At 36.8% G+C, this 13,258-nt stretch overlaps 1 protein-coding gene across 2 annotated transcripts in view; it reads left to right on the forward strand.

Moving 5' to 3' along the window:
* TNPO1 (transportin 1) overlaps positions 1-13,258 on the forward strand; it is a 103,241-nt gene that overhangs the window by 63,632 nt on the left and 26,351 nt on the right. For both annotated transcript variants that reach the window (XM_021076714.1, XM_003359811.5), the window contains exons 9-12: positions 464-582; positions 6,147-6,207; positions 7,265-7,433; positions 12,818-12,970. In XM_021076714.1, coding sequence (XP_020932373.1) covers positions 464-582; positions 6,147-6,207; positions 7,265-7,433; positions 12,818-12,970 — 502 coding nt within the window. The remainder of the gene's footprint in view (positions 1-463; positions 583-6,146; positions 6,208-7,264; positions 7,434-12,817; positions 12,971-13,258) is intronic.

Below are 13,258 nucleotides of genomic sequence, written 5' to 3' on the forward strand. Positions count from 1 at the left end.
ACTGCACAGGTCCACTTCTACAAGAATCTCTTTCACTAAATAGATACTGCAGTACTGCATGATCCAGGGTTGGTTGAATATGGATGAGGAAGTGGGGTTACAAAGGAACCATGTATGTAGAGGGTTGGCTATATGTTACATGTGAGTTTTGACTACTTGGGGGATTTTTCAAGGGTTAATTGTAATTGCAAGAGACAGCTTGAGTAGTTAAAAGATTTTCCATCTTATGAAAGATTTAATGGAGTCTTTTATATTAGGAAATATTCCAAATCAGTAGTTCTTAATAAGTTTGGCTTTGTTTTAGAATTGACTAGGAAGCTTTTTTAAAAATGCAAAGCCTAAGTTGAGAATGACTATAAAATACAAGTCCATAGCAAAAGACCATTAACTTCATGAAATCAGATTAGCTTTATTTTAATTACATGATTTAAACTGATTAATACTAAGGCTCCTTTGTTTACAGTACATGCTGCAGAGGACCCAAGATCAAGATGAAAATGTGGCTTTAGAAGCCTGCGAATTTTGGCTCACTTTGGCTGAGCAACCAATATGCAAAGATGTACTCATAAGGCATCTTCCCAAGTAAGTGTTCCTTCTTACGAATGCTGTCCTGTTATTAAATTTAACAGTGATTCCTCCTTTATATTTTCAGGTTGCATTCTTACTCTTAGTGAAAAGTTTTGAAGAATTTTTTTTTTTTTTTTTTGGCAAGGTTGGGGGCGGCTCTCTTTTTATAGCCTCACCTGTGGAATATGGAAGTTCTAGGCCAGGGTTCAAATCAGAGCTGCAGCTGGAGGCCTATGCCGCAGCTTGTGGCAATGCCAGATCCACAACCCACTGAGCGGGGCCAGGGATCGAAACCACATCCTCACAGAGACAACATCGGGTCCTGAGCCTGCTGAACCATGATGGGGGCTCCACATTTTGAAGAATTAAACTTAATAAGTAATTAGTTTTGTTTTCTAAAGTACTTAAGGATGGTTTATTCTAAATTATAATTTTGAGTAATCCATGGCACAATTTTCTTAATCTTATAATTTGACTAAGGACTCTAGTGGATATTTTTCCCCCAAAGGATTTCCCACTAGTTACGATACAATGAACTTTTTGGTTAACCTGTTAAATCTATTTTAATACTTTTCCCCCAGTTTTATTAAGATAAATTGAAATCTATTTTAAAAAATGTAGTTTTAGCTGTACAGCATAATGATTTGATGTTACTCAGTTACTTTTAAAAGTAATGCTCACTTTATTTGGAAAAGAAAGTAATAGAGGCTCATAGAATAAAACCAAAATGTGGAACACTTACAAAAATCTCCTGGATTTTTACCACCCTGAGTCATCACTGTTAGTATTTTTGATGTGTTGTCTTTTAATGTTTTTGTGTTATTTAATACCATATACCCAATATCTTATATTCTCAGTGTTTTGGGAGAAATTAAATTGACATGACATCTAGCTATGGTTTTTAAAATTTTGGTTTTACTGTTTTGTGGTTTGTTCTTTTCAGTTATTATACTTCCTCCATATCATTAGTCTGTAAACTTTGAGTACTATTCCATCATGGTGGGTGTACCATATTTGGATATAGGTATGATTTTGACTTTTCTTCTTTGAATATTTGGTTGTTTGTCTCTTTATTCTTTTTTCTTTCTTTCTTTCTCTCTTTCTTTCTTTCTTTTTTTTTTTCGGTTGCACCTGTGGCACGTGAAAGTTCCCCAGGCCAGGGATGAACCTGTCCACAGCAATGACCCAAGCTGCCTCAGTGGCAACACCAGATCTTGAACCCTCTGCACAAGAGAACTCCTGCCCCTTTTTTTTAGTTCATGACCCTGGAGTGAGCATCTTTCTTTGGCCATAAGTGGTGGTTTCTTTCAAGTACAATTCCTAAAGGTAATTTTAACCAAGATCAGAGAGTCTGAGCGTTTTTTAAAGTTTGTTGATAAATACTCCACATTGTTCTTTAGTGAAGTTCTGCCAGTTTATACCCCACCAGCAATGTTCCATCCTGTCACAAATTTTGACATCGGTTTAATTATAATTTCTCTAACTTTAGCCATCTGTATGAGCAAAAAACATGTTTGTTTTAATAGTATTGTAATAGTAGCAAGAGTCGCATTTTTTTTTTTCAGATGTTAGAATACTTGGATATTCTTGTTCTCATGTAGTCATTCAATTTCTTTTTCTTCCCCTATCAAGAAAGCAATTCCACCTATATTCTAGTCAATCTAGAATTTATTTGGGAATAAAGTACAAGATGATGTGCAAAATGGTTTTTTTCTTCTTAGGGAAGCTACTCCCTAATTCGTGATGCCGCTTTTATGATATGTTTGTTTCTTCCTATGGGACCATATAATTCTAAAAGTCATATAAATAGACATTATTATAAAAATGGAAGTGATTTTATTAATGAAAACCTAAGCTATAACATTAGAATTTGATAGGAACAGTTATAGATAAGTGATCTCTTTCATTACATTAATAGAATCTAAACACTTTTGAAACAAGCAAGAAGTTAGTAGCAGGCTAAAAGGTGAGCACTTGCCATATTGTTGTGCTGTGTGTGAACATTAAACAGTCCAATCCAGTCATAACTGGATTTGATTTTTATGTCCGAACAACCACTGATTTGGTAACCATTTTTAGATAAAACAAGATTGCTTTTATTTTTAGTTGAAGTAATATATTGTGAGGATGGGAAAATACCAACATCAGTCTAATCTAGAGATTACAAACATGATAAAAGTTGTTTTTACTACTTCTTTCAACTAGATTCTTGTTTAGTATGAGCAAAAAAAATGGTGAGGAATCAATTATTAATGTGATACGATCTCACTAAAATGAATTCACATAGAAGACATTAGTGCAACAAGGCATGGGATTAAATTCTTTTGTTTCTGGGCTATATAGTGTGGCTATATAGTGTTTGGTTTTTTGACCACAATGTACAGCAGCTTGATGTGGGATCTCAGTTCCCAGACCAGGGACTGAACCTGGGCCGCAGCAGTGAAAGTGCTAACTCCTAACGACTGGACCACCAGGGAACTAACTCCCGGTGTTCTGTTTTTTTAACCAATACTATACTTTTGGGGTTTTTTTGCTTTTTTAAGGCCTCACCCAAGGCTTATGGAGGTTCCCAAGCTAGGGGTCTAATCAGAGCTACAGCTGCCGGCCTGCACCACAGCTAAGCAACACCAGATCCAAGCTGCGTCTGCAACCTACACCACAGCTCGCGGCAACACCAGATCCTTAACCCACTGAGAGAGGCCAGGGATTGAACCCACAACCTCATGGTTCCTAGTTGGATTCCTTTCCTCTGGGCCATAATGGGAACTCCAATTCTATACTTTTTTGATTATTAAACATTTAATAATATATTTTGTTATAAAGCAGGTCTTTTTCCCACCTTTATTCTTGTATATTAATATCTCTTGGGGCTTATTTATGGATTAATCCATGTAAAACAACTAACCCAGTGCCCAGCATATACTTTAAGTCCTCAGTAAACTTATTCGTTGGTATTGACGTAATTTCCTTTCCCATGATGCTGCATTAAAATTCTCTTCCTTAAATACTGTTAGGAAAAGTTACACTGCCAGAAACATTGATGGCTATAGAAATCCATGGTCTTCACTGTCAAGTGAATCCTTCATACTATCTCCAGTTTTTCCTGTTCCAGATCATCTTTTATCTTCTTCTTACCAGAGCAATTGTTTCATGCTTTTATTACTCTCCATACATTTTGAGCCCTTCTGTTTTATAGGGAAAATAGGTAACCCTTTACTTAACAACTTAACAGATATGTTTTCATGTGAATTGTGTTTTTCCTAACCAATTTTTCTAGTAATGGTCTTGGGTAGCATAATTTTTTCTTATCCTCAGGGACCTCATTCCATCAGATTCTCTCTTTCAACTTTTCTCTCTGTTGCCTCTTATAGTCTGCCATCCATCCTCATCATTTTCCTGAAGTTGTTGACAAAGGTCATAAATGATGTAACTACTGGTGATCCAAATGGACTTGGTTCTCCTGCAAAATACCTGTAGCTTACACAGTATGGTTCTGTGTATTTTAAATGTTATCTAGTTATTGTATACTAGCTGTACTGTTTAATTACTGCTGTTGATCTACTTTATAATTTAGAAGGACTTTGAACATTAAAGTTTTTAACAGGTTTTAAATCCCACTGGTTCCTTTTTACTTTCAGTATACCTTTGGTTAATGAGGGCTCGCAAAATTACCTCTTTGATATTAGAGTTGTACTCAAAATTAATTTATATATGGGAGTTCCCAGGATGGCTCAGTGGAAACAACTCTGCCTACTATCCATGAGGATGCAGGTTTGATCTTTGACCTCACTCACTGGGTTAAGGATCCAGCACTGCCATGTGCTATGGTATAGTTTGCAGACACAGCTTGGATCTGGTGGTGGTGTGGCGGTGGCATAGGTGTGCAGCTACAGCTCTGATTCAACCCCTAGCCTGGGAACCTCCATATGCCGTGGGTGTGGCCCTAAAAAGACAAAAAAAAAAAAAAAAAATTGACGTGTATGTATACACACACACACACACCAGGTTTTTTTTTTTTTTTAGTGGATCTTAAAGCACATAACTGAAGTGAGGCCTTGGCAGAGACTGAAGACATGTGGAGAGAGAGCTTTACCTCTGGGGTAGAGAAAGGAGATCTACTTAACATTTATGGCCTTCTAGAAATAATACAAGTTCTCTGAGCCTTAGTTTACTCGTCTGTAAAATAGATGTCATAATACCTTTCTTACTAGGTTATAAAAAAGGTGCTTGTTAATAATAAGCCTCCAGCTAGTACTCATGAGTATGAGGTTCTTTTGCCTGTTAAAGCTTTTCCTGAGCCACCCAAACAATTAAAGGTAGAATTTGCAAGCAGTGGACTGTGGTTATATATTTGTAAAATATTCTCATACCTTTGTCTTCAGTAGACTCATTTAAGTGTGTGGGATAGGACTGTAAGAAAACAAAGTTTAAGAAACTTGTCAAAGATTAAACCACCATAACTATGCAAGGAACTGAAGTTAGTATTTTGACCCTTACTTAACATGTTTTGCTACATTTTTTTAACTAGTCATCATAAATATTTCAGTATACCTTAAATTCTCAATTTCTTAAGAAATTAAAATTTAAATCTCCAAACATTTTATTAGGTTACAATAACCTCATGTGTAGAACACTTTTTCCCTATTTGCATTATTTTGGATAAATTCCTTTAAATTTACTGTTTTTATGTTTTAAACACTGTCATCTCTATTTTTATTTATTTATCCATCTATCTTTTTAGGTCTGCACATGCACATACGGAAGTTCCCAGGCTAAGGATTGATACCAAGCTGCAGCTGCTGGCCTTCACTATAGTAAAGCCACATCTAAGCTGCGCCTGCAAACAGCACTGCAGTGCATGGCAACACTGGATCCTTAACCCACTGAGTGAGGCCGGGGATCAAACTCATGTCCTCATGTCATGGATACTAGTCAGGTTCATTACTGCTGAGCTACAGTGGGAACTCCCCATCTTTTTTATTAAAAGGAAAACCAGCACTGATTATAGGTTCATTATGAAAATGTCACCATTTAAAAATAAAGTAAAAGATGGATTTGTCCCATTTAAGCCTACTGACCTCTCCAAAGATACATAGCCTTCCTAAATAGTCTCTGTATATGAGTAATTACACAGGTAATGTCATTGTTTCTAACTCATGGAAATGTGCTTAATGTGTTTTATGGTTACAGGTTTGGATTTTTTTTTTTTTCCTCTTTACTGTAATTTATTTTTAACCAGGTCCTTAAAATTTGTTCATATATTTGGAATAAATTCTTAGGAGAGAAATTGCCAAAAAAGTTTTTGTTTTTTTTTTTAGTTTTTATTTCTCGGCACTCAGATAAGCTATATTCTCCCCGCTAAGATTCCCTCCAATGGATCCCCTGTATGAGTATGTACAAGGCCTGAGATTTGTATTGGGAGTACTCATCAGTTGAAAAGGGCAGAGAGAATATGCTGTAAGGCAGTATTAGCAGTAGTGGTGGTTTCATTGGTATTATTAGCAGTCATGGAGTTGTTAAAACTTAATAGTTCTATTGAGATCTTTAGATTTTTATTTCATGAATTCATTTCTTTATAGGTTGATTCCTGTGTTAGTTAATGGCATGAAGTACTCAGATATAGATATTATCCTACTTAAGGTAAGGAAACTATTTCCTGATGAATTGGGAAGATTATTTTTATTGACTTAGTAGATCTTTGAATTTGACTAATAGAATATTTATTTAGAGTAGGCCCTATGTAAATAAGTTTTTTGTTATGTAATATGCTATAGAGTAAAGATAAAAGCAAACAGTGAATTTGGGTCGTGAAAGAGTGTAGCTTAATTGGAACCAGATGGTGACACTAGTAGAGTTAGCTTGAGTTTTCAGGTGATTCAAATTATTTGGAGTTTATTTTAGAATATCCCAAATATGATCTGATTTTGATTCCAGTACCCTAGATTATTCCAGCTGATGAGGCACGATGTAATGTGGTTGAAAATGCCTGATATCTAACATGGGTTATATAATGGCCTCTTTTCCCCTTCACAACTATTTTCTGCACAGGAGAATAGTTCTTGCTGCTTTTTTTTTTTTTTGTCTTTTTGTCTTTTTGCCGTTTCTTGGGCCACTCCTGCAGCACATGGAGGTTCCCAGGCTAGGGGTCGAATTGGAGCTGGAGCCACCTGCCTCCGCCAGAGCCACAGCAGCGCCAGATCCGAGCCGTGTCTGCAGCCTACACTACAGCTCATGGCAATGCCGAATCCTTAACCCACTGAGCAAGGCCAGGGATCGAACCTGCAACCTCATGGTTCCTAGTTGGATTCGTTAACCACTGAGCCACGACAGGAACTCCGAGAATAGTTCTTAATGATGAGATATACAGTTAACCTTTGAACAGTGGGTGTTAGAGGCGCTGACCTTCAGTGCAGACAAAAATTCTGGCATAATTTAACAGTTGGCCCTCTGTGTCAATGGTTCCATATCTGCAAGTTAAACCAACCATGGATTGTGTAGTACTCTGGTACTGCATCTATTGGAAAAAAATCTGCATGTAAGTGGACTCATGCAGTTCAAACCAGTATTGTTCAAGTGTCAGTTGGACTTCAAAATCTTATGTATAACCCATCTCTGTATATTCTCATTCTTCTACTTATGTACATATTACTAGCTTATAATGACTATAACCAAATTTTGCCTTTAAAAAAATGTTCAGGGTGATGTTGAAGAAGATGAAACAATTCCTGATAGTGAACAGGATATAAGGCCACGTTTTCATCGATCCAGGACAGTCGCGCAGCAGCACGATGAAGATGGAATTGAAGAGGAAGATGATGATGACGATGAAATTGATGATGATGATACAATTTCTGACTGGAATCTAAGTAAGTCAGGGAGAGAGGAGTATAGTCACCTGCTTTGATAATAATTTTATTGAAAAATAACTCACCACATACAGGGCACCCCTATTATGCAATTCACATACTCTACAAAAGGATACAATTTAGTGGTTTTCAGTCTGTTCACAGAGTTGTGCAGCCATCACCAGAGTAAATTTTGAAATATTTTCATCACTCCAGAAAGAAATCCCATGCCCATTAGTTGTCACTCCCATTTTCTCCTAGTCCCCCAGCATTAAGTAACCATCAGTATATATATTCTGTCTCTGAACTGTTCTGGACATTTCCTATAAATGAAATTATACAAAATGTGGTCCTTTGTGACTGACTTCTTTCACTTAACATGTTTTAAGATTCATCCACATTGTAGCAAGTATCATTACTTCCTTTTTGTTACAGGAAAAATAACTCATTGTATGATTATACTATGTGTTATTTATCCATTCATCAGTTAATGGACATTTTGTTTCCCCCTTTTGGCTAGGAACATTTATGGTAAACGTTTATGTGTGGACATAAGTTTTCCATTCTCTTGGGTATATACCCATGATGAGGATTACTGGGTCATATGGTAATTGTCTGACTAACCTTTGGTCTTATTACCAGGCTGTTTTTCAAAGTGATTCTGCCATTTACTTTCTTACCAGCAGTGTCTTAGGGCTCTGGTTTCTTCATATGCTTGCCAATTCTTAGGTGTCTTTTTCTATTACAGCCATTCTGGATGTGAAGTGGTATCTTACTGTGGTTTTGTTTTGTATTTTCCTGATAGGTCTGTTACTACATTTAATTTTTATTATTCCTGAGAAAGACTTCTTACCTCACACTCATTTCTCAAAAGGCTATATGTTTTGCTTGATACTATGAAATAGAAACATTGGCCACAGCTTTTCCTATTTCCTAACATAATTTGCAAGAGACTTGGTTGATTATCATTAATATTTCTAAAATAATATAACTTGCTTTATCATAGTCAAACTTACAAAAAATGCTTTTTAAAAATCTCTTGTAGGTTTTCAACCTTAGCTGCAAATCTACATCTTAAGTTATTTAAACCCACGTTCCAGGGCACATACTAAAAACTCTGGGGGGGGACCTAGACACCTGTGTTTTTGCTTGCTTCCTGGTTTTTAAATCCTCACCGCTCTAGTTCACAGCACAGGTGATATTTTGAGCCACATAATTCTTTGTTATGGTGTTGTCCTTCATAATAGAAAGTTGAACAGCATCCCTGACTTTTGCCCAGTAAATGGCAGTAGTGTGTGGGGAGAGAGTGAAGCGTGTCTCTTCTCCCCATGAACACACACAACCTGCGATGTCTCCAGACATTGCCAAATAGTCCCTGGGAAATAAAATCACCCCCAGTTAAGAACCACACTGTAATTCAGAAGGTGGAGATTTCTAGTAACTGATGGAGCTAATGTTGATTACTCTGCTGCCCTTTAGTTTCCTATAACAAATGTTTCCTTAGATTGACTAATATGCCTAGCCCTAGGCCAAGGACTCTGTATGCATTATCACACTTAACCTTTCCAACAGCTTTAGGAAGGTAAAGCTACTGCAGAGAGAGAACTTGGCTTAAGGTTAGCAACGCTAGTACTGGTGGCACAGCAAGAGAACCCAAGGTCTTCTCTGTTACCACAGATTACCTTCCAGTATATCCCTACTTTGGGCGGAAGGTGAATTAAGATTTGTTGTATATAACCCTGCAAAAGTAATAATGTTATTGAGTTGCGGGGAAGACATTTCCTTTTCACATCCCACCCATCTTTATGTCCTTCCAGAAGTTTTCTTGTGCACACAGAAAATAGATGTACAGCTATTGCTTCCGTTTTGTTGCACTTCTCTTTCTTGCACTTACAGATAACTGCATTTTTTATGAAGTGAAGGTTTGTAGCAACCCTTCATTGATCAAGTCTGTTGGCACCTTTTTCCAGCAGCATTTTAGTCTCTTTTGTGTCTCTGTCACATTTTGGTAATTCTTGGGATGTTTCGAACTTTTTCATTACTCTTATGTTTGTTTTGATGATCTGTGATCAGTAATCATTGATGTTATTATTGTAGTTGTTTGGGGGCTCCACAAACCACACTCATAGAAGAGGGGGGATCTTAATGGGTGAATGCCATACGTGTTCTAACTGCTCTACCCACAAGCCATTCCCTATCTTCGTCTCTCTCCTGGGGCCATCCTATTCTCTGAGATACACCAATATTGAAATAAGACCAATTAATAACCCTTCATTGGCCTCTGAGTGCTTAAATGAAAGGAGGAGTCACGTCTTCCACTTTAAATCAGAAGTTAGAAATGATTAAGCTTAGTGAGGAATGCCTCTTGAAAACTGTGATAGACTGAAAGCTAGGCCTCTTGTGCCAGTTAGCCAAGTTGTGAGGGCAAAGGAGAAGTTCTTAAATTAAAAGTGCTACTCCAATGAACAGACAAATGATAAGTGAAATAGCTTTATTGCTGATAAGGAGAAAGTTTTTGTGGGTTGGATAAAAGATCAAACCAGCCACAACATTCCCTTAAGCCAAAGCCTAGTCGAGAGCAAGGTGTTGACTTTCTTCAGTTCTCTGAAAGCTGAGAGAGGTGAGGAAGCTGCAAAAGATAAGATTGGTTCATGAGATTTAAGCAAAGAAGCCTTTGTCTCCATAACATAAAAAGCAAGGTGAGGCAGCAAATGCTGATGTAGAAGCTGCAGCAAGTTATCTAGAAGATCTAGCTAAGATAATGAAGGTAGCTATGCAAAACAACAGATTTTCATTATAGACAAAACAGTTTTCTCTTGGGAAAAGATACCATCTAAGATTTTCATAACTAGTATGAAGTAGAGGAGGACTTCATAAGGGAGAAGTCCATGCCTGGCTTCAGGCTTCAAAGGACAGGCTGATTCTTGCTAGGGCCTATGCAGCTGGTGGCTTTAAGTTGAAGGCAGTGCTCATTTACCATTCCAAAAAATCCTAGGGCCCTTTGAAATTATGCTAAATTTGTTCTGCTTGTGCTCTCTAACTGAAAAAAGAAAGCCTGGATGACAGTACATCTGTTTACGACATGGTTTACTTAAAATTTTAAGCATACCGTTGAGACCTCTTGCTCAGAAGAAAAGATTTCTTTAAAGATACTACAACTCAACCACAGTGTACCTGGTCACCTAAGAGCTTTGGTGGAAATGTACAATGAAGTTCATGTTTTCATACCTGCTAACACAACTTCCATTCTGCCCTCTGTGGATCAAGAAGTAATTTCAACTTTCAAGTCTTACTATTTAAGAAATACATTTTGTCAGGCTATATAGTTGCCATAGATAGTGATTCCTCTGAGGGATCTGGTTAAAATGTATTGAAAACCACCTGGAAAGTATTCACCATTCTACATGACATTAAAAACATTGGAGTTCCTTCTGTGATGCAACAAAATCAGCAGCATCTCAGGAGCGCCAGGACACAGTTCTATCCCTAGCCCGGCACAGTGGGTTTGAGGATCTGGCGTTGCTGCAGCTGTGGTGTAGGTTGAAACTTTAGCTTGGATCTGATACCTGGCCCAGGAACTCTATATGCACAGGGTGGCCTGAAAAGGAAAAAAAAAAAAAAAAAAAATTGATTCATGAGAAAAGTTTAAAATAGCATGAAGAGGAGTTTGGAAGAAGTTGATTTTTCTTTGAGCAGTTCAAGACTTCAGTGGAGAAAGTAACTGCTGATGTTGTAGAAATAGCAAGAAAACTAGAATTAAAAGGGCAGCCTGAAGATGTAACTGCATTCCTGTTACTTCATGCTAAAAATTTAATGAATGAGGAGTTGCTTCTTATGAATGAGCAAAGAAAGTGGTTTTTTGAGATAGAATCTGTTCCTGGTGAAGATACTGTGAAGATTGTTGAAATGACAACAGAGGATTTAGAATATTAGTAAACTTAGTTGATAAAGCAGTTGTGGGGTTTGAGAAGATTAACTCCAGTTTTGAAAGAAGTGCTTTTGGGTTCAATACTATCAAACAGCATTGTATGTTACAGAGAAATCATTCATGAAGGGAAGAGTCAATCGATACAGCAAAAACTTCACTATTATCTTATTTTAAGAAATTGCTACAGCCACCACAACCTTCAGCAACCATATCTTGACCAATCAGCTGCCATCATCATTGAGGCAAGACCTCCACAAACAGAAAGATTACAACTTTTTGAAGGCTCAGATGGTGGTTAGCATTATTTAGCTATAAAGTATATTTTAATTAAGGTACGTACATGTTTTTTTAGACATAATGCTCTTGCATACTTAATAGACTTCAGTATAGAATGAACATAACTTTTACATGCACTAAGAAACTAAATGAACCAAGAGTTCATTTGACTCACTTGATTGCATTGTTGTGGAACTGAACCCAGGATCTAAAATATGCCTGTATCTTTTTTGGAGAGGCTGATTTTCCAAAAATGAAATCAGATTATATACATTCTGCTGATTCTTTCCCATATATCATACATCTCACTCTGTATCCTTGTATGAAGATTTCATTCTGTTCCATGGATATTTGTTTGAATGGGTCTACCATACAGTGTAACAAAGGCCCTCATTGATGAGTTCGGTGTTAACGTCTGGCCAATGTGACACTTTTTTTTGTTTTTAAAGAGGATTTTATCATCCAGGGTTGGTGATCATCCATTTTGGAGAAATTAGAATACTTAATTATATTTTCATTTTTTCCATTTCTTTTGTTCTTATTAACATGAAATCTGAATTGCTGTCAAGTCCCATTGTTAATAGTTTCTTCATTGAGAATGTTTCCCAGCACATTTTATGCTTTATGTCGTAGTGACTTTTGTTCTAATTTATTTGCCTAACCTCCAACTAAGTCATTACATATTCGATTCTGAATAACCTACCACTGGGAATGTTAAGTAGGAATAATGTACACATTTTGCTGTGAGATTGTAGCAGTGGGCATCTTTCTAGAAGCATTCAGCTGAATGGGACAGTATTTTAATTTTTCTGTATACACAGGATCATTCTAGTATGGCAGTTGTGTGCAGAATAAAATATCTTCATAGTAATTAGTTCGTTAATTCTTGGTCTTATCAACAGAAAATTTTTTCCTGTGACAGGCTACCTCCTAGTTAATTGAATTCTTTGAAACTCTAAAGGTAAAAATAAAGTGTTGTACATAGAGCAAATTTTACCTTATATGTATCTATAGATATAGATAGATATAGAACTAAGTAGAAATAGAGGTTAATGTAATATTTTGAATATTCTTTGAAACTCTAAAGGTAAAAATAAAGTGTTGTACATAGAGCAAATTTTACCTTATAATCTATAGATAGGTTTAGAACTAAGTGGAAATAGAGGTTAATGTAATATTTTTGAATTAAATATTTTCTTAGGAAAATGTTCTGCAGCCGCCCTAGATGTTCTCGCAAATGTGTACCGTGATGAGCTTTTGCCACATATTTTGCCCCTTTTGAAAGAATTACTTTTTCATCATGAGTGGGTTGTTAAAGAATCAGGCATCTTGGTTCTAGGAGCAATTGCTGAAGGTAAGTCTAAATCAGATTTTTGAATTGTCAGATTCTTAGTAGGTACTGATATGATGAGGCTACTTTAAGGGATTCTCTGTAAGCAGTACCTGTTCAGTCTAGAATTCATATGCTTTGCTGTCTTGTGTTGTTGAGGTGGGATAAATAAGAATATGGGGAGTTCCCATCGCAGCTCAGTGGTTACCGAACCCGACTAGGATCCACGAGGATGCAGGTTTGATTCCTGGCCTCGCTCAGTGGGTTATGGATCTGGCATTGCCATGAGCTGTGGTGTAGTAGCAGACACGG

The sequence above is a fragment of the Sus scrofa genome, chromosome 16, assembly GCF_000003025.6.
Source record: "Sus scrofa isolate TJ Tabasco breed Duroc chromosome 16, Sscrofa11.1, whole genome shotgun sequence".
Classification (NCBI taxonomy): domain Eukaryota; kingdom Metazoa; phylum Chordata; class Mammalia; order Artiodactyla; family Suidae; genus Sus; species Sus scrofa.